General features: G+C 51.7%; 2 protein-coding genes and 1 long non-coding RNA gene across 4 annotated transcripts in view; 2 read left to right on the forward strand and 1 right to left on the reverse strand.

Annotated features, from left to right (window-relative positions):
- Positions 1-23,646, reverse strand: part of TSHZ1 (teashirt zinc finger homeobox 1) — a 631,926-nt gene that overhangs the window by 74,309 nt on the left and 533,971 nt on the right. The window lies entirely within an intron of this gene.
- Positions 2,516-11,164, forward strand: ZADH2 (zinc binding alcohol dehydrogenase domain containing 2). 2 transcript variants are annotated; one of them, XM_032872215.1, is made up of 2 exons: positions 2,516-2,868; positions 9,166-11,164. In XM_032872215.1, exons 1-2 carry the CDS (start codon positions 2,660-2,662, stop codon positions 10,088-10,090), a joined length of 1,134 nt encoding a protein of 377 aa, XP_032728106.1. In that variant the 5' UTR covers positions 2,516-2,659; the 3' UTR covers positions 10,091-11,164. The 2 variants fall into 2 exon arrangements, with proteins under 2 accessions (XP_032728106.1, XP_032728107.1); XM_032872216.1 differs by lacking the exon at positions 2,516-2,868 and adding an exon at positions 2,914-3,290.
- On the forward strand, positions 11,338-12,917 carry LOC116876203. Its single transcript, XR_004384357.1, has 2 exons — positions 11,338-11,782; positions 11,920-12,917. It is a non-coding gene; the product is annotated as an uncharacterized LOC116876203 (long non-coding RNA).

The following is a 23,646-nucleotide window of genomic DNA, read 5'->3' on the forward strand; positions in this document are numbered from 1 at the left end:
CGCCGCTCGCATGGACGGCCGCGCCCGGGGCCGCTCAGGAGGCGGCGGCGGCGGCCGCGCGGGCCGCGTCCCGGCCGCCGGGCTGCGGGCGGAGCGCGCGGGGCCTGGGCGCCGAGCCCGGAGTCATCCCCGGCGCGGGCCGCGGGCGCAGCGGCGGGCGCTCGGAGGGCCGGCCCGCGGCCCGCGCTCCATGCTGCCGCCTCCCGCCGCCGCGCTGCTGTGGCGGGCGCTCCTCGGGCGCCGCTCCGGGCGCTCCCCTGCGCCTTCCTCCGCGAGCCGAGAGTCTCCGAGCGCAACTTTCTCTCCCCCTCGCTCCTCGCTGCTCAGGGGTCGCGGCGAGCGGTTTTAGTACGCGGGTCGCAGCTTTCTCATTGTGCGCCAGCGAGGCCGATCCCGGCTGTCCTTTTCCTCCCGCACTTAGTCTAAGAGGAAGAAAGCAAACAAGACCGAGGAGTGAAGCCCCCGTACATACATGCGCCGGGGGGAGATGTCAGGCGCTGCTCCACCTTCCAAACAGTCACACATCAAACAGTGTCACCCCGCCGGAGCGCCACTTGCTGCCCCGCGCTCCCCGCGGGGCTTTGCCGCCAGGATCGCCGTCTCTTCCTTTGCGAAATCTAATGCAAACACATTTTGATCATGGATTTTTGGCCGGTCTTGATCTTCCAACAGAAAAGATTTGAAAAATACACAAAAAGCACCCCCCTCCAAAAAAAAAAAAAAAAAAAAAAGCCAACAACAACCCGGAGAGTGTGTGCGGAAGGGCGAAGAGCGGACATTCACTGGGTGGGCGACATGAGCGTGGACTGTCCCCCCCAAACTCCTGGGAGAGAGGGAGATGCACTCTCGCTCTCTTCTCTTTTCAGTGAAATATAACACACATTCGGATCGCAGAGCTTTCAGACAGTCTCAACTGATAGACAGACACATCGAGCTGCTTTTCCTGCTTCAGTTTTTACTCCTCCTCCTCTCGCCAACGTCACCCTGACAATTACAAATAGGTCTCTCACAGACCATACCTGTCAATCTTTTTAATTGCTTTGTTTTCTTTTTTTTTTCTTTCCGGAGCTAAACAATGTGACACAAAAAAGAAATCTTAATACAGCATAACATAAAAGATTGCACATTGGAGAAAGACATTGAGGGGGTTGTTATTGGAATCCACTGGCTGATACCGGGTGAAACCCATGTGTTGTAAGCCAAGTTAAGTAGACATTAGTTCCTGCAGATTTTTAAACCTGTAAGTCCACCCCCCCCCCACCGAATGTTCATACACACGGAGCCACGTGGACACAGACTACCCTTGGATGAGAACGTCAGGACATTTGAGATAAAAATACCTGTGTCACTTTCGCAGTCTTGGTTTGGGGGTTAGGCTTGATTGGGGAGGGGCACTGTGTGGCTTTTTTATTTTGGTGAGTCTAGGTAAGTGTAACACAAGAGGGTTTTTTAAATTAAAATGTATACCTTTAATTCAAATTTTAGAATGGGCTCATCTCATTATACAAAAATGTGGAAAATATTTAATTTGGCCCTTGTATGAAAAGTGAATTTACTTGGTCAATATAGAGAATTAGGGAGGAAACTGACAGGAAGGAAAGGCAGATCTTTCCAGCTGGGTTATGAAATAAGGTCTTCATACATAATTGCAATGTCTCCAATTCAGTGAGGTCCTTCGGCACCCCCACCCAGAAGTTTAAATGCTTATATGATCAGAGAATTTGGCCCTCGAGTCTCCAATATATGTGTTCTTCCCCAGTGGGAAACCTGTAACAGCCTTGTAGAGGATACTTAAAACATTCGTGGAAAAAAACACGAAATCTAGGCCAAAACAAATAAAATGGCTTAGTTCGTGCAACTTGCTTGGGACAGACAGGCTTAGGGCAGAAGGCGCAGGCGAGGCGTTCCGGGAATGGGGGGCCAGGAGTCCGGGACGCAGGGTGCTCTGGGCGCCCCCGCCCCGCGTTTGGTCCTTGTGCGCGTGCACTGGTGGCGGGGGCTCCCCGCGCGGCTCGGGGGCCCCCGGCCGTGCCCTGCCGCCCCGGCCGCGCTCGGGGTTGATTCGTACCACCTTGCAAGGAAGTGAACGCTTCGCACGGGAAGGGGAGGTGCCTGCGCCGGCCGCCCGGCGACGCGCCGCTCCGAGGACGCCCCGGGCCGCCGCCGGCTCGGGGCCGCGGCGATCGCGGGACGCGCGGCTCCCCTCGTCGCCCCCCTCACCCTTTTTTGGAGGAGTCAAATCCGGCTTTTAGAGCGCGAGGAGGGTGGGGATATCCGGTGCCTCCCGGACGCCGGGAGAAAGGGGGAGGGCGGAGAGGATCCGCGGCCAGTCTGCGCCGAGCAGATTCAAACCAAAACAAAAAGATTAAAGGAGCAGCGGCCGGGGTGGGAGCGATCCCCAGGCCGGGACCCCGGGGGTGGCGCGTCCGGGGACCACGGGGGCTGTGCGGACTGCGGGCGCTGCGCGCGGCGGGGAGGGGGGGTGGAGCGGGAGCCAGTCCTTGTGGGGAGGGGGGGGAGTCGAGGGGAGCACGCGGGCCGGAGGAGGGGCGGACCCGCCTGCTCCGCCCGCCCGCTCGGAGCCGAGCCGAGTCGAGCGGCCCGGGCTGGGCGCGACCCCGGCCCGCGGCGGCGCAGAAAGCGGGCAGAGGCGCGGGCCATGCTGCGGCTGGCGTCCGCCGGGGCCAGAGCCATCGTGGACATGTCGTACGCTCGCCACTTCCTGGACTTCCAGGGCTCCGACATCCCCCGCGCCATGCAGAAGCTGGTGGTGACCCGGCTGAGCCCCAACTTCCGCGAGGCCGTCACCCTGCTCCGGGACTGCCCGGTGCCTCTCCCCGGGGACGGAGACCTCCTCGTCCGGAACCGGTGAGCCCGGCGCGCGCCCCCCGCCCCGGCCGGGCCCCGGCCCGCTCTGCGCCGCTTCCCGGCTGTCCCGGGCCCGCCTGCGTCCCCGCACTCCGGCGAGTGCTCGGGAGCACAGCCTGACTTTGCGAGATCCCGGGAAGTTGAACCCGCCGCCATCTGGCGAAGGCGAACGTAATGTGACTCTTGCTAGTGTGAATACCCGATGCCACCGAACGTCCTCATAACTGAGGGTTATTTTAATTTGGGATTCCCCTCCCCTCCCCCAGTCCTCCCTCCTCCCCCTCCCGCTCCCGAAATAAAACCGACGGGACCCAGAAGGGGAGGCTCCCCGCCCGGCCCACCCGCGCGCACCCACGGCTCCTGCGTTCCCATAATCTTTAGTGTGGACCGGGAACGGGCTGGACACAAACTGCGACGTTTAGGTAACGTGCTTTGGAGGAAGGAGGCCGAGGACCCGGCTGGTTTTTCCTGTGCGCTCCAGGTTGGCAGCCGCCTCGCAATGGCGGAGCCCTGTCGTTGGGTGCGTTGGTGTGCACCTCGCCGGTGTCGTCTGCGTGTTGTCAGTGCTGTATGGCTGTTGTCTGTTCCCCAGAGCCTACCGACAGGCCCGTGGCGCGTCCGGGGCGGCTGGGTCAGGGCCGGGGTGGGGGCACCGCTGCGTTTGCCTGCGCGTTTTGCAGACCTCTGGGTGGTACTCCGGTGGGTTTCCCTACCTTCTGATCGCCTCTTCCACCTCCACACTCCCTACCTGACTGTGTCTACAGCTCTCTCATCTTTAGTAACTGGTGAAGCGCGGAAAGGGAAGGGACCTCACTCTGTAGGAGCCGTGCCCTCTGCTCTCTGTTCGCTTGGTCCCCTAGCTGCCGACTTGCAGCCAGGGCGTTCGCCATTCCTCGATCCCCTACGTTAGAGCAGGACTCGCCCGCCTGCTCTGGCGCGTGCGAGGGGTTACAGTGTTGTATGTTTCCTGCGAGGGAAGGAAGGAGTGAGTTCTGAGTGTAACTATGTTGTAAATTGTTTCTTGGGAAGTACTGTAAGACTCCTGCAAGGCGTGAAAGGCAAAGTGTACCCTACCCGAGTGGCTTGATGCAGCGTTTAATCCGCTTATTTTAGAGATTCGGATCAGCCTTCCAAAGACTGCAAAATTGAATAATTCTGGTCCTGATGGAAAACTTCTGGAAACCTGTTGGAAACGTAAAAATTGAGGGAGCCAAGAGTGGGACTGAGTGGAAGCTGGCCAGGGTGGGGTGCAGAGTGCCTTAAAGGTACATGTGTGTGTCCTAAAAGTTTTTGTGGGTTGAAACAGGGCTGCAAAGGATTGCTTCATTATGGGATTAAGCGCTAAAGCTGTTGAGATAAGGACTTGCTTCCTACCAAGTTAAAAAGAAGGAACACACGCAGAACACACAAGACACATGAGTGATTTGCTGGAAGTTGAGATGAGAAGCAGGCTGAAAAGCTCAGCCTTTAACAAGCAAAAAGTTTGACACGGGCTGTTTTCTTCTCTCGTAATTTTTCTGACCACGTACACTACTGACTGTGAGCACTGATGTAAAAACACACAGCACTGCTTAAATAACATCCCCTTCAGATACCGGGTGTGCAGGGGGGAGGGGGCGACTGAGCTGAGCTGGCAGAAGAAGGTGTGAAGTTAAAGGAGGACCAGCTGCCGCGGAGTGGGACCACCCGCCAGCGCTGTCCGAGGAGCTGCTCCCGCTGGGCAGCACCAGGTCGATGGCTTCTCTACCTGTGAAAGTACATCAGGTCCTCGGATTGTCCCCTCCTCTGGCTCCTCTCCCTGCTCCCTCACCGTCCCCTCTTGCCTTCTCCTTCCCCGCCAGTGCCCCGGTGCCCCCTGCGCCAGGTCACGGGGATGGTCCCTGAATTAGGTGGTCAGGATTCTGGATCGCCAGCTCCCCCACAGTTGGAGCTCCTCAGCTTGGTTTGCTTTAGAATCCATGCCTGTCTTTTCCCCCACATATGCCGAGAGTCCTTTAACACAAGTAGTATATCTATATGTACAACTTGACCTCTAACTTCTACGGTGAAGCCCGTGTCCGAAGGAGAATGGAGCCAGTTTTCTGCATGTTGAGAGGAGGTGAAATCTTTGTATCCCCTTTCCCTACTCTGTGGAAAATCTGCTTCTATCCCCAAATTGGAAGGAGATCCTTTACACTCGGCAAATAGCGTCTGGAGAGTTGGAATTGTACAGATTTTTTTTTTTTAAGAGCAGACTGCAAGTCTGTTTGCTGCAGGTTAGTTCATTCTAATCCCAGACCAAATCTCCTCAACAGTGTTAATTGTGTAAAAATTTCATGCAAGCGCTTTTCATTTTTATCATAATAAAAATCTGCTCTAAAATGAATGACATAGGCATACATTCACTTGTTCGGAAGGGTGTTTGGAGATTTTAACTGTGTGCTGCCTGACTTTTCCTTTCAGTTGAATATTTGCACATCTCATCCCATCTTAACAGAAAATAGAAATTCTGTATTCATGGAGAGGGACGTGCTTTTAAGCCAGTCGTGGATTTAGAATAATGAAGTTTATTCCATTTAGGAAAACTGTGAGAGGGGTGCTTAAAAGCCCTGCAGAACATGTAATTGATGTTCCTTTATCCACTTCTCACTTTCATACATCCGAGGACAACTTCACATTCCCTCCCAATGCCCAGCCCTCAAGAAGAGAAGGAAGAAAGGCACCCTCCGGTTAAGTCAGCTTGCGTGCGATTTTTAGCTTTTTTTCCAAGGATAGTGACACATGATTTCGTTTCCAAATATTTCTAACGATTTTCTGGTCAAGTGTAAGATAATGGAGCAAAGATTTTATAGGAATGGGCAAAGAGTGGTGTGGGGGATGGGGAAGGCGTTTTTGATAAACGGTTTGCTGCTCACGGGAGGGTAACAGCATTTCTGCTGACTCCTCAGGCCGAGATTTTCTTTTATTTATTTTTCTTCCTTTTCTTCAATTTTTTTTTCTTTTCTTTTCTCTTCTTTCTTCTCTTTCCTTCCTTCCTTCTTTCTTTCTTTTTAAGAAAATCTGATCGGGCGACTTTGTTTGTCTCCCAATATTGAAGGCTCCGGACTTCACGTTTTGTTTTTGTTCAAAGAAAGCGTTTCCCTCCTTCTGCAGGACTGCTCTTTTCATCATAAGCACGACGAAGGGGTTCAGCACTCTTTAGTATAAATAAACCGGGCACCTCTCCAGCGTATATATTTGGGGAAGCCCACCCCAGTCCCATTCTTTTTCCTGGGGTTCCTCGATTTTAGGATCCTCCCGTCTGACGGCTAGAACCTTGCACTTACTAAGAGCATATATTTTACATTAAAGAGGGTACAAGGAGAGTCTCGAAATGCAGACATTCTACCAAGCCTGTTTTTCCTTTCTTTTTCTTGCTCGCTTCCCCTTCCTGGCCCCTGCTCCCCGACCCGGGCCCCCTTTCCCACTGCGCCCGCCGCTCATGAACTTGTTTCTGGAGGAGCGGAAGGCGCGGGCTCCCAACCATCTCGCAGCCCCAGGTAAGGATTAAGGCGTTTGCGGGCAGTGGCGGATCCCCACCTGCTGCGGCGGCCGCAGGGCGTCAGAGCGGAGGTCCGGGGGTCCTGGGGAGGCTGGGGCCAGGCGGGGCCGAGAGACCCACCGGGGAGTGGGCGAGGCGCGCCGAGCGGAGGAGCGGAGGGCTGTCGCCACCAGCCCGAGACTCCTTCACCGACGACGGCAGGCAGTTTAGAAGGCACCAGGACGGGGGAAGGGGGGAGGGGAGACACGAAAAACGGGGGTGCACGGGAGGACAAGGCCACGGTCCGGCTGCCCAGACCCCAGTGCTGGGGCCGGGGCGCTCCAGTGTGCCCTGTGCTTGGAACACCTCCCCGCCCCCCAACCAAGAGCTTGACTGTCCCTGGGTCTAAGCTCCGCAGCCTGTGCTGACTATGCTTGCCCACCTGACCCCCGCCGGGCTCAGGGAGGCCGAGGTCACGGTCTCAGGCCTGGGTGGAGGCCCCTCCTCCCCAGCGCCCGCCGGCTGGGCTCGGACCCAGCCCGCTCCCGGAGTCCCAGTCCTTGATCGAGCCAGTCAGTGGTGGCGGTGGAAAGGCCGGGACGGGAGGGTGGGCAGTCAGCTGAGGCCGGCACTTTCGAGGGGAGACAGTTCCAGAAGGATTTCTGGGCCCCGCAGGCTGGCCGGGGCGCGCCATGGGTGCTGCAGAGGAGACGCAGGGCTGTCTGCAACCTGGAAGGGGCGCGCCGAGGTAAACTTAAGCAGCCGCTGGTCAGCTGCACGCACCCCAGCTCCCAGCAGCGCCCACTCCCACCTCCACGGGGCCGTCCTCCCCCCCCCCACTGGTGCCCTCTCCCCTCCACTTTTCTCCCGAGTGGGCCCTGCTTGGTCTTGCCACCTCACTCTGGGAAGTGGCAAACCACAGAGGGAAGGTGGGGGAGCCTTTTCCTCCAGCAGCCCCCCCAGGCGCAGTCCTTAGAGGTAGGCAGGACCCCAGGGCCCAGCCTCCGCAGGGGCATCCCCCTGAGCCCAAGGCAGGGGTGCACCGCAGAAGAGAGCCTCTCCAACGAGGACTGACACAGAAGGGGAGAAAGGCACGGGAAGGGTTAATTGTGGGCCCGGAGACCGGAGCTGGCGGTTGGGCCTCAGTCCCCCACCTCTGGGGCAAACCGCTGAGGCTTCCATCCAGAGGACCCCTCCTGGGTCTGGGCTTTACCGCCTACAGCCAGGCGGGAGGCGAGACTCTCCAGCGGGGCTCTGCCCTGGCTGCCTTCTCTGAAGTCCAGAGGCAGTCACTGACGAAGCTGGCCCCTTTTTTTAAAAAGACCCAACCTTCAGAATGATGTAAATTTAAAGGAAAGAGGGGGGTGGTGGGGACGGTCCCAAAACAGAATGTGAGCATCTTGGTATTAAATCCCAAATGAAAAAGCAGCAAAAATCATTTTTCCCACTTTTCGTTATCATGGATGGCTATGGAATTCTGCAGTGTGTTCTTGAGGCTGCGTGGTGTGCTAACTTCTGAAAGCAGCTTGATGTGCCCCAGAGAAATTGTTTCCTGCTTGCTGCTTTCTACAGTATGCCGGGAGCTTTCAGTATTGTAGATATAGGGGGCATCATCAGAAGGGAGCATTTATAAGTACAAAGTGTTGTCTACAACATGGTGGGAGTGGGTCCTTGCACAGGGTAGTTTTGGTTTATTAAGTTAAATTAAAAGTGAATTATTTTGAAATGACCAACTTACCAGCTTTCCTTGTTCCACCAGATACCACCGTCTTTTCATTTCATTACAGGTGGAAATGACATTTTTAGGGTCCTCCATTATGTGTCTAAGCCACCTCCTGACATTTTTTAGTAGACAGCTTTTTTTTTCCTTAGGTATCAGGATATTTTTTGTTATGAGGTTTACCGAGATGAAAAAGGGCTGGTAAAAATACCGACCTCGCAATTAAATTGACTCTGGATACCAAAGTGAAAATAATCATCTGGTATTAATCAAGTTATGTCTCTGCTTCTTGTTGAGGAAAAATATAGTGACGATTTGCTTTCCTTTTCATCTGAAAAGAACTGTAAGATGTTGAATGTTCCATAAAACTCCCTACCCTTATGAGACAATTTTTGTTCAATTAATCAAAATGCGTATTTTCATGCTGGACATAGTTACATCAGAAAGAAAATTTGCTGCGGCCACTCTAACCGTGTTTTAAACAACCCCACGGTAACGCGTAACAGCTGATGACCTTGCACACTGCGTCGATCTTCAATAATATCATTGTCATTACTGTTATTATCTGGTGTTAAATTGTTGCCAGAATCAATGCAAGTCTACTTCTTTGAATATATTCTATCTCACTGTTGTTTTTTAACATCTTTGTTAAGAGGCCAATTAATTTCCGACTCATAGCTCCAGTAGAGTTTACATATAAGAGGGCTTCCTGACTTTATTATTTTTTTTAATGCTGTATTTCACCTTTGAAAGAAAGGGAGGGAAGTAAATAGCATGTGACATAAACAACTTGGGGCTTCAGGGGCTATGGAGTGATCCCCTACCCTGATTTAAAAAATCAAATATACCAAAACTCAGACTGCAAATACTTGTTTAATTTCTCATTTTCAACTGAGTATCAGGACTGGTTTTTTTTTTTTTTTTAAATTTTTATTTTTTCTGGAATCCTACTAGGATAGATAGCTTAGCCACCAGTCCACAGTCACTGGAATCAGAGGAATTTTTTCTAAGTGGACTATCAAGGCCTTGATGAGGAGAATATCTTAATGTGTCTGTCTGTTTGTTTGTTTTCTTCTAGATTTGTCGGTGTCAATGCATCTGACATCAACTATTCTGCAGGCCGATATGACCCTTCAGTCAAGACCCCCTTTGATGTAGGTTTTGAAGGTGTGGGAGAGGTGGTAGCCTTAGGCCTGTCAGCCAGTGCCAGCTATGCCGTTGGCCAAGCGGTGACTTATATGGCCCCCGGCTCCTTCGCTGAGTACACAGTGGTGCCTGCCCGAGCTGCAGCTCCCGTGGCCTCCGTGCAGCCTGAGTATGTCTCCCTGCCAGTAAGTGCTACCACTGCATACATCAGCCTGAATGAGCTTGGAGGGCTGTCAGAAGGGACAAAAGTTTTGGTGACAGCGGCAGCTGGGGGGACAGGCCAGTTCGCCGTGCAGTTTGCAAAGAAGGCCAAGTGCCATGTAATCGGCACCTGCTCTTCCGATAAAAAATCCACTTTTCTGAAATCCATTGGCTGCGATCGTCCCATCAACTATAAGACCGAGCCTGTGAGCATTGTCTTGAAGCAGGAGTACCCCAAAGGTGTGGATGTGGTCTACGAATCCATCGGGGGCGCCATGTTCGACTTGGCCCTGGATGCCTTGGCTGTCAAGGGGCGTCTGATAGTCATTGGCTTCATCTCTGGCTACCAGACTCCTACTGGCCTTTCTCCTGTGAAAGCAGGGACATTACCGGCCAAACTGCTGAAGAAATCTGCCAGTGTCCACGGCTTCTTCTTGAACCATTCCCTTTCTCAGTATCAAGCAGCCATGGACCACTTGCTTAAGATGTACGCGGCTGGAGACCTGGTCTGCGAGGTAGACCTTGGAGATCGGTCTGCAGAAGGCAGGTTTATTGGCCTGGAGTCTGTGTTCCGGGCTGTTGATTATATGTACATGGGAAAAAACACTGGAAAAATTGTAGTTGAATTACCTCGCTCTGTCAACAGTAAGCTCTAAAAACAGAACAATGACATAAATCCAAGGAGAAAGAAAATGGGCACTTTACTCTTCAGAATTACTCAAATCAAGTTATTTGTAGATGGCTAATGGGTATGATATTTCTTAAACAAAAGTCAGGAGTTAATGAATAAGTTTCTCTTTATTTCTTTTCTCTCTCTCTTTCTCTCTCTCGCTCTCTTTTTTTTTTTTTTTTTTTTTTGCCCCTCCCTTGAAAAAAATGCTAATAAAAACTTCTCTTGATGGCTCAGAGGTAAAACCGTTATATTCAGTTCTTTGGTCCTGCACCGTCTCATTCCAGATTTTATTGTTCCAGAGAATTAAATTAATTCCTGATGCAAGATCCGATCAAATCAGTATGTCTTCAGCTTGATGAGATTTTAAAATCAGTCTTAAAAATAGTCCACAAATTCTTTACTTTGGGAAAGTTTGGTCTTAGGCTAATGAGCAGTTAATAAATGAGAGAACAGAAAGGCTGCCATATATTTTCAGAGTCCATATTCCCAGGAAATGGCCCTCCCTGCCTTTTCTACAAATTACCAACTATCTAAATAATAATTGAGAGGAATTCTCCCAAAACCTTGATTTTGTTAGGTCATTAGAAAAATGACTATTTGAACACAGACCTATTTTTTTTTTAAGTGTCTATTATTTAATGCTTTATGCCCGATTATCCCAGTGAGGCCTGTGTGGAACCCAAAGTTTGTCTCTGCCCTTAAGAAGCAAATTAGTGTTGAAAACCAATAAGACAAAAGCAGGCTTTAGGAAGGGGTACTACAGAGATGGGGGGTGCTTTAAAAACTTCGGACCTGCCCCGGGAAGGGAGCGGTTGTGCTGCATCCACATCCAGGGGGAGGGTCTGCCTAACAAAGGGGCAGCGGTCTTTAGGCATACAGCCAGACATTAATAACAGCAGCCCTCCTCTGCCTGAAGCAGGCTCTAGCAGACAGCCCTGTGCAGAGGAGGGCCTGACGCAATGTAAAATAACAAGACATTCGCTTCATGTTTCAGACTTTCGGACACAGTGTGTTTTCTCTCTGCTCTTGGAAACAGACTAGTGCATGTGGCACAGAACACTGTCCCCGTGTCCCCATCTTACTTCCCCACGCGTTCTGTGGGAATGAGCGGCTCCTCGTCTCCACTGCCCACTGCCGGGGGTCACATGTGAGAGGCACGTCACGAGCCCCATCTGGGGAATTGCGGGCAGCCCACCCGCCCGCCTCCTCACCTTCAGCTGGCAGGGCTGTGGCTTCCAGCGCGTTCAAAGTCCCACCGCGCCTCTCTGGTGGGAGGCAGAGCCCACCCGATTATTTTTCAAAGCCCTGGGTTTCAGCGTCCCTAACCTGCTCCATAAATAGGAACGCAATTAAAGATGCTCCAGGAAACTTGGTGACCGTATTTAATTTTTCTCTCCTCCCATCTTGAGGGGCGAGGAAATCCCACCGCTGAATAGCGGTTAGTATCTGTTTTACAAGATTTACTCATTTTCAGGTGCCTGACGTAGCTGCTAGCATGCATGCACAACAATACAATTTATATGGTAAATGGGACCGAATAATGGCTTCACTGAATGTTATGGCTGCGCTGAAGGGAGATGTCACGGTAAATAGCCACCAAATTATGGATCGTGCCGCAGTGTCACAACCACACTGAAGACAGATAGCACTGGGGGCGATCGCCACTGGGACGTCTGTGAGTTATGAAGAAGGCGGGCGGCCTGATGCGGGGCTCTTTGTGTCCTCGTTAGGGCAGGGGGTGCCGGGGCAGGGTGCGAGAGGAGCGGCCCAGCGTGGCGCTCGGGGGTCCTCTGTCCCTTTCCGACCCAGCAGCTCCGGCCACATGAAGGAGACTTTTCTGCCCGCTTTCAGCAGCGCCCGCGCACGCGGGGCAGGGGACAGGTTCTGGGAATGCTCAGTGCCCAGGAAGTGACCGGCCACGGGCGGACACTGCGATCCACCCGTGCCATCCACGGAGGTGATGCGATTTCACGGGGCATCTGTTGCTTCCCACGCAGATAGATGTGCGCGGTCTGAACCGGGCCGCCCCTCTCCCCCCACGGAGGCTCCAGGAGCAAGGACCCCGCCAGCTGAACTGCTGCTTCAAACTGCAGTGCGTCCCGGTTTCTTTCATTTTAATGGGAGGGTAATAAAGATGAAAGACCAGCATTTCAGCTGATGGATCCCTTAAGCTACAGAATAGAAATTTATGATGTTTTGAAGGAATAGACGAAATTCAGCGATGTAAAAAAAAAAAAAAATTTCAAACAACGAAGTCTAAAATAAAATATAATCTGAAAACCTCATGCTCACTTTCCCCAAACTCAGGAACTACAGTGCATGCTGTTTTCATTTATTCTTAGAAAACAAGCATGAAGGATTCCGCCCATTCAGATAATGCCAAAAATATGTTTAAACTTTTTTTTTTCTTATTCTTCTGAAAAATGATTTGTAAATTGAGGGTCATAGTTCAGTATCAGTTTCATCTTCTGGGATTATCGTTCAGGACGAGCCTGTAATGGGAGGTGAAATGGTGCGACACGCTCACACCCCTTCCTGAACTGCATTACATATCACAGAACGTACATCCGTAACTCAGGGCAATTGTCAGTCTTTGTGTTAGAGACAGGGCTGGGGCTGAGCGATCCTGGGGGATGAGTTATTTCTCGGTTCTCAGGGTGGCCTTCTCTGCACCTCAGCCTTGAGGTCTCCAGCTGGGCAGATGGAGGGGTTTGACTTTGAGGAAGCCATTCCTTGCCACTCCGTTGTGACTTCTAAAAAAGCAAGTGCTATATTCCTTCACATTTGTTTTGCATGCAAAAAAAAAAAAATGCCAACAGTGTCTTTTCGGGTCTCTTTGACGATGACTCCTGCTAGTAAATATGGTCATCATTTAAAAAAAAAAAATTGTTTTTTTCAGGGAATAGTTCACAAAGAAATGACATGGAAGTTTTGCTTGATATGCTCTATACATTGTTATTATATGATCTCATCTGAATACAGTTTCTCCAGAGTAGGATAGAGCCTCTGTAAATGGTCATTAGTATTACATTCAGTATTTATCTAATGAAAGTGCAGTGACAAGTAGCTGCTGCTTATTAAAATGAAAATCCTGCATTATGTACTTAAGGAACATTCTGGCTAATGAGGGTGTAATGTCCTCAGTACAACACAGACCTTCTTTTTGCGTTCCCCACCACAAGACGCTGGAAACTTGACAAATGATATCATTTAAGACACATGCCTGCCTTAGGGACCTGCTTTTTGGCTTCCTGTTTCTGGCTTTTATTTGGGTAACATTTCTAATGACCACCCGACTTGTAACGGGTAATGTTTTAACCCCTTCATAGAGTTCCCAATTAGCATGAATTTACTACATTCAGGGTTTCCTTTAAAATGGGGCAGGGGGTGTTTAGTACTGAAAATATTTTTCTTGATCACTTTACCACATGTACATATGGGACAAATACCACATTTTAGATTTATATAAAAACAGATGAGCAACATGCAACTTTCAGAAAAAAACACGACAGAAAAAGACCAAACACAATCAATTGTGGATGATAATTTCCTAGGGGCTACAATTCGCGTTTTATGAATGTAACCCAGATGTGAGATGGCCCGATTTGATGGACTCCTAATCACTGTTCTCTAGCCTTCCCCCTCTCTGCTCTTATTACATATCGTTTGTTATTTATAGTACTTATTTAGAGACATGAAACTTATCTATGCAAACATTATTCGTTAGTTTGGGGGTTGGGGATTTGTTGGGGGTTTTTTTTGAAAGTTCGATTTTCTGTAACTAATGTTTTAGTTAGGGCCCAGAGTTAAATATTTAGGATGATATTTCAGAAGTCAGAGAGGATTTTAAACTTCAAATTCTGTTGCTTCCTAGACCTTTAGCATTGTTATTTCAACTTATAAAGAGAGGAATGTTCAATAAGAGAACCTTATTGCTGTGACCCTGGGCAAAGTATGCAACGTTGTCAAGAGAGGAAGAAAAAAAAAAGACAAAACACTATCCAAAATACGTAAGGAATATTTTTACCAATAAGTAATTCTTGCCAGTAGAGAGTTGATACTCAGGGAAAGTCAGATAAAGTGTGTGCATGAGGTTTCTATGTAACTCCTTCACTGGATCTGTGTATCGCTGGGTTGTGACGGTAAGACTGAGTTCTTTTCTGTCCCCAGAGCAGCGGTTTCTGCCAGCATGGAGCCCCCCCTCAGGGCTGGCTCGGGCTTCTCCAGGGGCGCGGACACTCCCGGACAGCATGTCTTGGATCCCTCACATGGGAGGGTAAGTACTGCATGGAGTACAGTTTGGGGGAACCAGTGTGTGCCTCGTAGGTCCTGAGCAGCACTGAGCCAAAAGCACAGAGATTCCAACAGCCCCCCAAAGTAAGAGTTTCCCTTGAAGGGCACTATCTGACAGTGCCTTTCTGCCAACATGAAATTAAAATAATAATTAAAACACACCCTGCTGACTGGCAGTAGTACCAGTACGAGAGATGGATTGCTGCTTAGAGCTCAGGAAAGGGTTCCATACGATCATTAGCCACTGCCCTGCCTTGCCCTCTGCACCAGAGGGCTACACTCTCTCTTAGAATGACTTGCACGATGATGTCTTTGTCAGTGGGGATGTAGGACCATGTTCAGGGATGCGAGGGCATCCTGCAAAATTCTGCCTAGCCGTCTGCCTGCCCCTGGGAGGTCAGTCAGCGCATCCTTAGAGCTGGAAGGATCCCGGGACACTCTCTGTCCCCTCAGAAGGAGAAGACCCCATTGTCTTTTAAATGGTAAAATTTGGGATTTAAGTGACCATCTACTCCTACCTATTGTATAAATTAAGAAAACAAAGCACAGGAAGGATAGGTGCCTCGTCTAGGGTCGTAGAGTTCACTGGCCTCAGGAGTGAAGCCAGAACACAGGCAGGCGCCCGCCCAGGGCCCCAGACAGTCTTGGGCTTAGCTCCTTCATGCTTTGCCAATGTCCCTCAGTACATGGCTGGTAAGAAGTATTGCAGAATCACAGCTGCCCTTTGTTGCAAATCTTTTTGTGGGTGAGATGACGACCAACCCACGAAGAATATCACGGTTCAGACCACGAAAGTGTGTTCACTCAGGACCCCCTTTAATCGAGCACAAGTCACGGTTCCAGATCATTTGATTCCATGTCATCTAAATATCACACCAGCTTCTGGGGGGGAAAGTACTCAGTGGAATTAATGGCTGAATGCTCACAATTTCATTTTAATGCTACAAGGAAGGTCTCTGTCCTATCAATGCATTCTTGGATGTCCAATCATGAAAATCAAATAAAGAAAATCTTTACTATGTGTTGAGTGGGTTTTTTTTTTTCCTAGAGTCATTTCACCTGCTTATAGTATTGCCTATAGAAAGCTGGTGTTTGACCATCATAATTTTGGTACCAGCAAAACATCTAGAATCTGAATTTGCCGTTCCACCTGAAATCGAATCTGAACCCAGCAGACTCAGGGCTGTAATGGGCGGACACGTGTGCCAGCAGCGGGAAGCCCTGGAAGGGGTGGGGGATGGGGAAAGACACTGGTGGGTTCCACGTGTGCTCACGCGTGGCAGGAATCTCTTGCTGAGAGACAAGCCCTTCAAAACCATAGGACGTGGAACATTCATGCCTCTCTACATCAGCCTTGCCTTCCTTGAACTCATGCATAACAAGTGCAAACTTTCAACTTTACCCGAACAAATCCTTTCCCAATAGAAATAGCTTCCTTTAGCATTGAACAAAACACTTCCCGGGAACAGCAACAATGTCAAAGGCAATCTCATTTCGTAGAAAGCCTCAGTTCCCACCAGGGGACTGGAAGCAACAGTGGCCCCTCTCTATGTTGTTGGAATTTACATTTGGAAATTGAATTGTCTCCTTGAGGGTCTTTCCTCAAAGTACCTTTTGGAGAATTTCTTACATGTAGGTACAGCAGTGTACGTGGAAGGAGACAGAGCCGAGCCAGGACCAGTGTCCCCCCAGCTGGAAAATACGCTCATTCTCTAGGAGTAAATAAACTGTCATTCCTGAGGAATATTCGTTGTTCCAACTTGTACGTGCACTTTACTTGCCATCTTGAAACGTGCTTCCAGACTTGACCAGTTGAAAACAAGGTCACTATCTTCCCCTCTTTTATTATTAGATAAGCAAAGAGGGATAGAGGAGTGATCCCCATTTCAGAGATGGGAAGAGTCAAGTGCAGAGAAATGATTTGCCTTTGATCACTCAGCCACTGGCTGGACAGAGCCTGGGGCCCTTGGATATAGTTCTCAGACCGAGGCTGTTTTTTTCCCGCTAGGAAATGTTGCTTGTCCAAGTTCACCTTGCACACACGTCACCTGTTGCGAGGCAGGTCCGGAGGGTGCGGGTCTAGGGTGAGGCCTGACCGTCTGTGTTTCCCAGGGGATGCCAAGGCTGCTGCTCTGGGGAACACACTTCCAGGAGGAAGGCACTGGGGTCACACTGCTTTTGAAGAGATTCCCCTCTTGTGAAATACTGCATTAGAAGGCATTTCTGAGCAACCCAGAGGCTACCTGAGTGGGAAATACAAAGACGAGAACACAAGAGAACTATGAAAATGGTCTCCTTTTATCGTCACGGCTCCAACTTCTTCACATGAGCCGTTCCTTCTGAAACTCCGCTGCGACACCCACCGCCCAGCTGCTCTTTACAGCGATCTGTGATGACTGTGTCCAGGCAGGTCTGAAGGCTGCAGAAAGGTAATGGCTGTGTCCTGGGGCTGCTCAGCAAAAGGGGACCACAGAGGCTCTATGTTTTCACTGCCTTTCAAACAGAAGCAGACCTCAAATGGACCTCACCTCTTCTCCGTTCCCTCTGGCTTCCACAGCCAAACTTTGTCATGCCATTGTCCTTCCTTCCCCGGGGTCCCCAGTTAAGCAGCGGTCGTTTTATGGGAGTGCTCAGAGCAAACGCCCTGCATGGGTCTGTCCCCAGCCAGCATGGGGACATCACGAACACACTATTTTACAATTCTCCCAAGGAAAGTGAGAGCACCCAATTCACACCCACTTTCGGATCAGGTCACAGAACAGGCACCATGGCACCACGTGTAGCCTTTCTGTAAAGACTGGCCCATGGAATTTACAGCAATTGAAAAGGCCGTGGCCTTCACTGGGGAAAAGTTACAATCCACACGAGCGTTTCTTAACACGCCAGCGTAGCAATCAGAGGAAGAGCTGTCTAGCTGGGAAAAGGGTAAGAAAGCCTCTCGGAATCAGAATGGAAGCTCACTGAGTTGCAGCCACCGTCTAGGCTGGGAGCAGACAGGTAGCCCCGGGAGGCAAGAGAGCCATGTTCCAGTGCCCAGCTCTGGTGCATGACCCTATGGGATGGAGCGAGACCCCGGGTGGCCCAAGGGAGCGTGCGGCCGTGAGCACCACCCCCCACTCCCCATGTGGGGCTTTGATTGACCGAGTACTCGTGGCCAAGCTACGACCCCCATAGCAGGGGCCTCAGAGTTGAGTAGGAGAAACAAGAGCTTCGCAACCCCACTTGCGATCCCCTGGAGCTGGGTGCAGTTCGGGGAACCAAGATGGGAGGCAGGCACCCAGTGACCTCCAAAAATTCCCGGAGAGGTCAGTGAGGACAGGAGCCCAGTGGGCGCAAGGGGAAGTAGACGGCTCTCGGGTCGGGCTGGGGAGCCGAGAGCTAGCACCTCTTCCGTATGTCAACTTCTTGGGGTCTCCATAGGTCCCCAAACGCAAATCAGAGAAAAGCCAGAGACTCCAGGCTTCCAGGTGGGACCTTTTCCTAGATCAACGAGCTTAAAAAAGATGGGGCTCTCGGTTAATAAAGGGACTGGCGGGTGATAGCAGAGGCGGCTTGCCGCTTGCCTGCCTTAAGTGGCTTATTTATTTTCACGACTTTCCCAGCCCTGTCGAGGCAAAGACAGTTGCTCTCACCTGTGGGCTCCATTAGCGCTCTGCTCATACTTCATTTCTAGCACTTTCCACGGTGCCCAGGAATGTATCTATTTGCATGTCTGTCTCCCTGGAGACGGTGAACTCCATGAAGGTAGCGCCTGCCTCCTGGCACTCCTGGGCTGAAACAGACTACCTGCTGATAAATATCAGATCAGTGTATACTTTGTATACTTTGCACTTTTATTTCAAAATTGAACCAACAGAACCCGGTCCAGGGTCTCCCGAGTGTCTGCTCCTGCAGGATTCCAACAGGCACCGACCCAGGATGTTTCCTTCAGTTGCAATATGAGCCCTTAAGACAATTGCCACATGTGTTCTACTTAATCCCACGCCCCTGTAACTCCTCAGCCCAGGGCCGCTCACCTGCAAAATCAGGTGACCTGATCAGAGCTCCTGGGAGCTCTAACGAGGGATGGTGCTGAGTCTGTGCTGCCCACTTGTTGGTGCAACACAGAAATGTTCCCAACTTTCAATGTTCTCTTGGCGCGAGCCCCGTGTGCTAATTTAGTGCTATCCAAAATAAATTCCCCAAACACTGGACTTCCCCGAAACTGTAAATGGCTCTTCTGATCCCCTTGGGGATGTGTCAGAGAAATCAAACTGAATAAGGTCCCAGGAAGTGCCCAGCACATAGGCGGCACTCTCAGTTCAGGAATGAATGAATGAATGAATGAACGAACAAATACCAGACCTTGGAAAAATAAGGATGACTATTTAAAGATAAACTAAAAAGATCTTCATTCTTCAGGGAAGGGTTTTTTTAGGATTCTGATCCTGCGCTTGTCTCACATGTGAGAGGACCCGTTCCAGAAGGGGAAGGACCTGGCCATGAGAGGCAGCTGGTGGACGTGCGTCCACTGACCTGAGTCCCAACGCCTCCTCTCCCACCGACTCCCGCTGCAACTCTGGGAAGATCTCTCACCTACAGGAGCCTCAGCCTCTTTCCTTGTTTCACTTGTCCCCCATTAGAGGGAACAACACTGACCCGTGGACACAGTCGGATGAAGCCCAGAGAGCACCGGTCACAGTGTCCCAGCCACTCATGATCCCAGTTCCTCTCCTCTTTGCTTTTGGAGCAAGAAAGGCACAGAGGGGGCTCTGGAAACAGTATGGTCAGGGGGCACTCCAGGGGGGCCGAACCTGATCCCCACACCCCAGGACCACTGGTTGCAGCCCTTAAGGCTTTGAAAGGCTTGCAGTTGGAAAACCGAGGGGAAATTCCACAAAGTGGATAGCAAGGTCTTGAAATTCATTTTCCCTACAATCTCTCCCCCAAGAGTAGAAGAAGCTAAATTTCCTTTTAGTGGAATAAAACTAGCCTATGACAGGTCCAACAGTATATTACTTTTAAAATCTTTATTATGTTCATATTAAATATTTATTATATTTATAGTTATTACATTAAAAGCTGCTAGGATGCTTTGGGGTACAAGTATCAGAAAGGCCAACTAAAATTGGCTTAAACAAAAAGGAGGCTCATGTAACCAGAAAGATCAGAGGTAGGTCAGGCTTCAGGTACAATTTGATCAAGGATCCAACTCCATTTTTCTGGGATCCTTTTCTCAGACTGCTTCCTCAAAAGGCTGCCTATGGGGCACCTGTGTGGATCAGTCAGTTAAGCATCTGCCTCCCACTCAGGTCATGATCCCTGGGTCTTGGGATTGAGCCCTGTATGGGACTCCCTACTCAGCTTCTCTCTCTCTCTCCCTCTGCCCCACCCTTTGCTCATGCTCTCCTGTGCACGCTCTCTCTCTTAAAAAAGTAATTAAATTAAAACAAACAAACAAAAGGCTGCCTACAGAAACAGGCTCTGCTTCCATTCCATATACCCCCCAACTCACTGACAACAGCCTCCACTTCTGTTGGAAGGGGCCAAGTGAATTCTTAAGTGTGTGAGAGGAATGTACTTCCCTCTGGGGAGAGGGCCAATCCCACCCAAACAACAAGAGCTCTTCAGAAATGGGCACGGGCAGGCTGAACACAGGGAAGGTGACTATCCACCACCCTATGGGACAAAGACATGGCCAAAGCCCCCTGTGGGTGAGATGTGCCCCCATGAATCCTGCAAGATCCTTGAAGCCTGGACCATGGAAGCCAGGCATTTAATGACAGCTGGTGTGGGGCCTGTCTGGGGGCCTGCCTCTCCATTCCTGTGGCCACTGGTCACCATCGTCCTGCCTGAGTGGACCTCCCACAGGACGGGTGGCTTAAGGCTAGGAAGCCCAGCACCTCCCAGGGTGGGGGGCTGAAGGAATCCCCTCCTTCTGCATCTCAGGCCTCATGGGGACGAATTCTCACCTCCACACCCCCAGGCCCTGAACTCCACAGAGGCACTGAACTACTGAACTCCTAGGTCTGCAGGACTAGCTGGTCCTTACAGGAGGCACCCAAATTCTGCCTTCATCTTCACACAGTCTTTTCTTCATGGACACATCGGCATCCAGATTTCCCTCTGTACAGGGACACAGTCACATTACCCCACCCTCACACCTCATCAGCTCATCTGATCACCTGCAAAGGCCCTGTTGTAAATGAGGTCTGTTCACAGGTACTGGGGACGAGGATGTCAGCATCTTCTGGGGGACACAATTTGACCTTCAGCATGGGGTGATGCCGGAGTATGTATCTGGGTGTGCGTGTGCCTGAAGGAGAGGGGAGACTGGGATCCTGAGGTCCATGTGCTGGCACCATGCACTGGGGCCATGTGGACACCCTCCTGGCTGCTGGGAGACCTTTGGGGGTGTGGTCACTAGGCTCCGGGACAGATGAAGCCGCGACGCACCCCGTCCTTTGCCAACCTCGGCTGTCTTCCTGCCTTCTTGCTCACATTTCTGTCCCCCTAGAATATTCCCTTCTGTCCCAGCCCTTGTCCCCACCCCTCACTGTGTAACCTCAGGCTGCTTGGGAGCCTGCAGACTCTGGGGGGCTTCGTGGGACACCCCTGGATGCTCATCATCCCTGCTCAGGACCCCCACTCATTTCTTCTGCAGAAGAGGTGTTATTTTCATATTATTATTATCTCACAAACAACTCAGGAAAGTTTACACAGCGACATTGCACAGGGCCCATTACTGCTGGCCTCCGAAGGGGCGGGTGGTTAGGATCCAGGGAGGTCAGTGGTTAGGTTGCCAGGGGGCAGGGACGGTGGCTCGACTCGGCCTCTGCCACCTCTGTCCTGAGTTCAGTCGGGGCTCCCTGTGGGTGGTGGGGATGGGAGCTCCGAGTGTCGGTGAGAAGCCCTGCCCTGTGCCCACCTTCAGCTCCCCTCGCAGAGCAAACCACCCCCACTGGGGTGGGGTCTCTGGGACGCTGGCTCCCACTGGCAGGGACCCTCCCAGCACCCCCACTTCCGAGCCAGCCCAGGGCGCAGTGGGACCCTAGAGACGTTCTCACGAGAACCCTCAGCTCCCCACTCTGCTGTCCAGAGACCTCCCCACAGACAAGCCAGTGAGAAGCACAAAGAGTCTCTGAAGCCCGGGGAGCCCACTACACCCTGCCCAGCCTGGCTGGCAGGAGCAGGGTGTGACCAGGCCTGGGAGGAAAGCGTGGTTTCCTCCTGGTGGCTTTCCCCTCCTCATTCTGTGCACCAAAGATCCCCAGTGTTGGGAGGGAGAAAGAGGACGTCAGAGAACTCGGTTGGGAGTGGGACCCCGTGGGGGCTCCGAGGCGTAAATGCGGCCCCGGCCCAGGTTGGGGGCAGGCTGGTGTGGGATCCGTGCATGAGAGACCTCAGCACAGAGCCAGAGAGAGCTCTGACACTGAGGTTGCATCAGGATGGGAGGCAAGAGAGGAGGAATGTTACCTGGTGTGGAGGAGAGGGACCTCCCGAGCAAGGGGAGCCTGGCATGAAGTACTACCTCCCTATTCTTGTCCAAAAGGAGCCCAAGTTCAGAGCTGACGAAGAGAGCAGCATTGGCAACCACGGGCAGGAGGGACTTCCTCTCAGGCGTCCTGGGACGGTAGGGTGTGTGTGTAGATTTCAGGGGCAGACCCCAGGCCCCGGTACCCAGTTCCTTGGCCTTGTCCAAGCCCCTGGGGGGGGGCAATCACTGATGGTGGCAACGTTCTGGTCACGCTCAGTGTGGGGGTACTGGCACTTGCACGAGGGCCCCTACCACCCACTCTGTTGACCCTCCCCCGCTCTGTGCACCTGCGATCCTGGTCCAGACCCGGGTCTGTGAGAAGCCTGCGTTGCTGGCCAGCACTTCCGGAGGCGTGGACAGCCTGCTCATTCTCCACCTGGTGTCCTTAGGTGTTCGGTTAAGACTGGACGGGAGAGGGGCGCCTGGGTGGCTCAGTGGGTTAAGCCTCTGCCTTCAGCTCAGGTCATGATCTCAGGGTCCTGGGGTTGAGCCCCGCATCGGGCTCTCTGCTGAACGGGGAGTCTGCTTCCCTCTCTCTCTCTGCCTGCCTCTCTGCCTACTTGTGATCTCTCTCTCTCTCTGTCAAATAAATAAATAAAACCTTTAAAAAAAAAAAAAAAAAAAGACTGGACGGGAGAGCCCTGGGTATGAACACATACTCCTTCGAGTGAGGACTTTGCATGGAACTAGCTCTCTGAACGCGGGGTGTGCTAGCAGGCGTGGGCACCGTGAGCAGGGGGAGGAGGAGGAGGGCCCGGATCCCTGGCCGCTGATAGCCCCCTGCTCCCCTGCAGGCGGCTGAGCAGGTGGGCCCTCCGAGAGGACACGGCGGGCTGGCATGTTGTCATTCCGGCTCGCGTGAGGCAGCAACCTTAATTGCTCCTGTTCTTTCAAAATGACTCTCCACCAACAATCTCATTATCACGCACACATGTTTATTTCACATTTCCAGGGCCCTTCGTGTGGCTTCGGCTGCAGTGACGGCAGAGAGACTATGATGTTAACCAACAGCACTGCTTGTTCTCTTCCTCCCTCCCCCCTCAGCGGCTGGTCGGCCAGGGAGCGGGGACCTGTGCAGCCGGGTGGCTGGTTGGGCCGGGAGGCCGGGCCCCAAGTCCCACTCCATGGTGGGCTTGCGCAGGAAGGGGGCGTCCCATCAGGACACCTGCGGTAAGGCTCACAAGAGAAGCCCATCCATGGGCCCGGGCCCCACTCGCCCACTGCAGGTGTTGGAAGCTCTACTCTCCGGTGCTAAGTGATAGGAGCCATGAGGGCTGCCCCCAGCCTTCCTGCTGGAAGGACCTCCGTCTTCATGGTGGTGGCAGGGGCGGGTGGGAGACGGAGAGAGAAGGGGCATTCAAGCAGGCACCTGCTGTGCTCTAGGCTGTGTGCTAAGTGCTTTATTTCACCGAGTCCCAGGAATGGTGTGCTCAAGACCAGTACCGTCCGATGGAAACACAAGGAGAACCACAGATGCAAAACGTACACAGCCACATTCAAAGGGTGAAATTATTTTTCCCAATGTTTTATTTAGCCTTGTAGATGCAGAATAGTATCATTTCAACTCATAATCAATATAAAAATTATTGACATATTTTATTTTTTTCCCAAGTCCATTTGAATAAGCCCCATTTCAAGGGCTCATGAGGCTCGAGGTTGTCATGTTGGATGGTGGGGGTCTAGACGGTAAGCTCGGGCACCTTTTTTTCTATATCAATAGTAAATATCTG

Source organism: Lontra canadensis, unplaced genomic scaffold (assembly GCF_010015895.1).
Source record: "Lontra canadensis isolate GAN:19392208 unplaced genomic scaffold, GSC_riverotter_1.0 scaffold44, whole genome shotgun sequence".
In the NCBI taxonomy this organism is placed as follows: Eukaryota; Metazoa; Chordata; class Mammalia; order Carnivora; family Mustelidae; genus Lontra; species Lontra canadensis.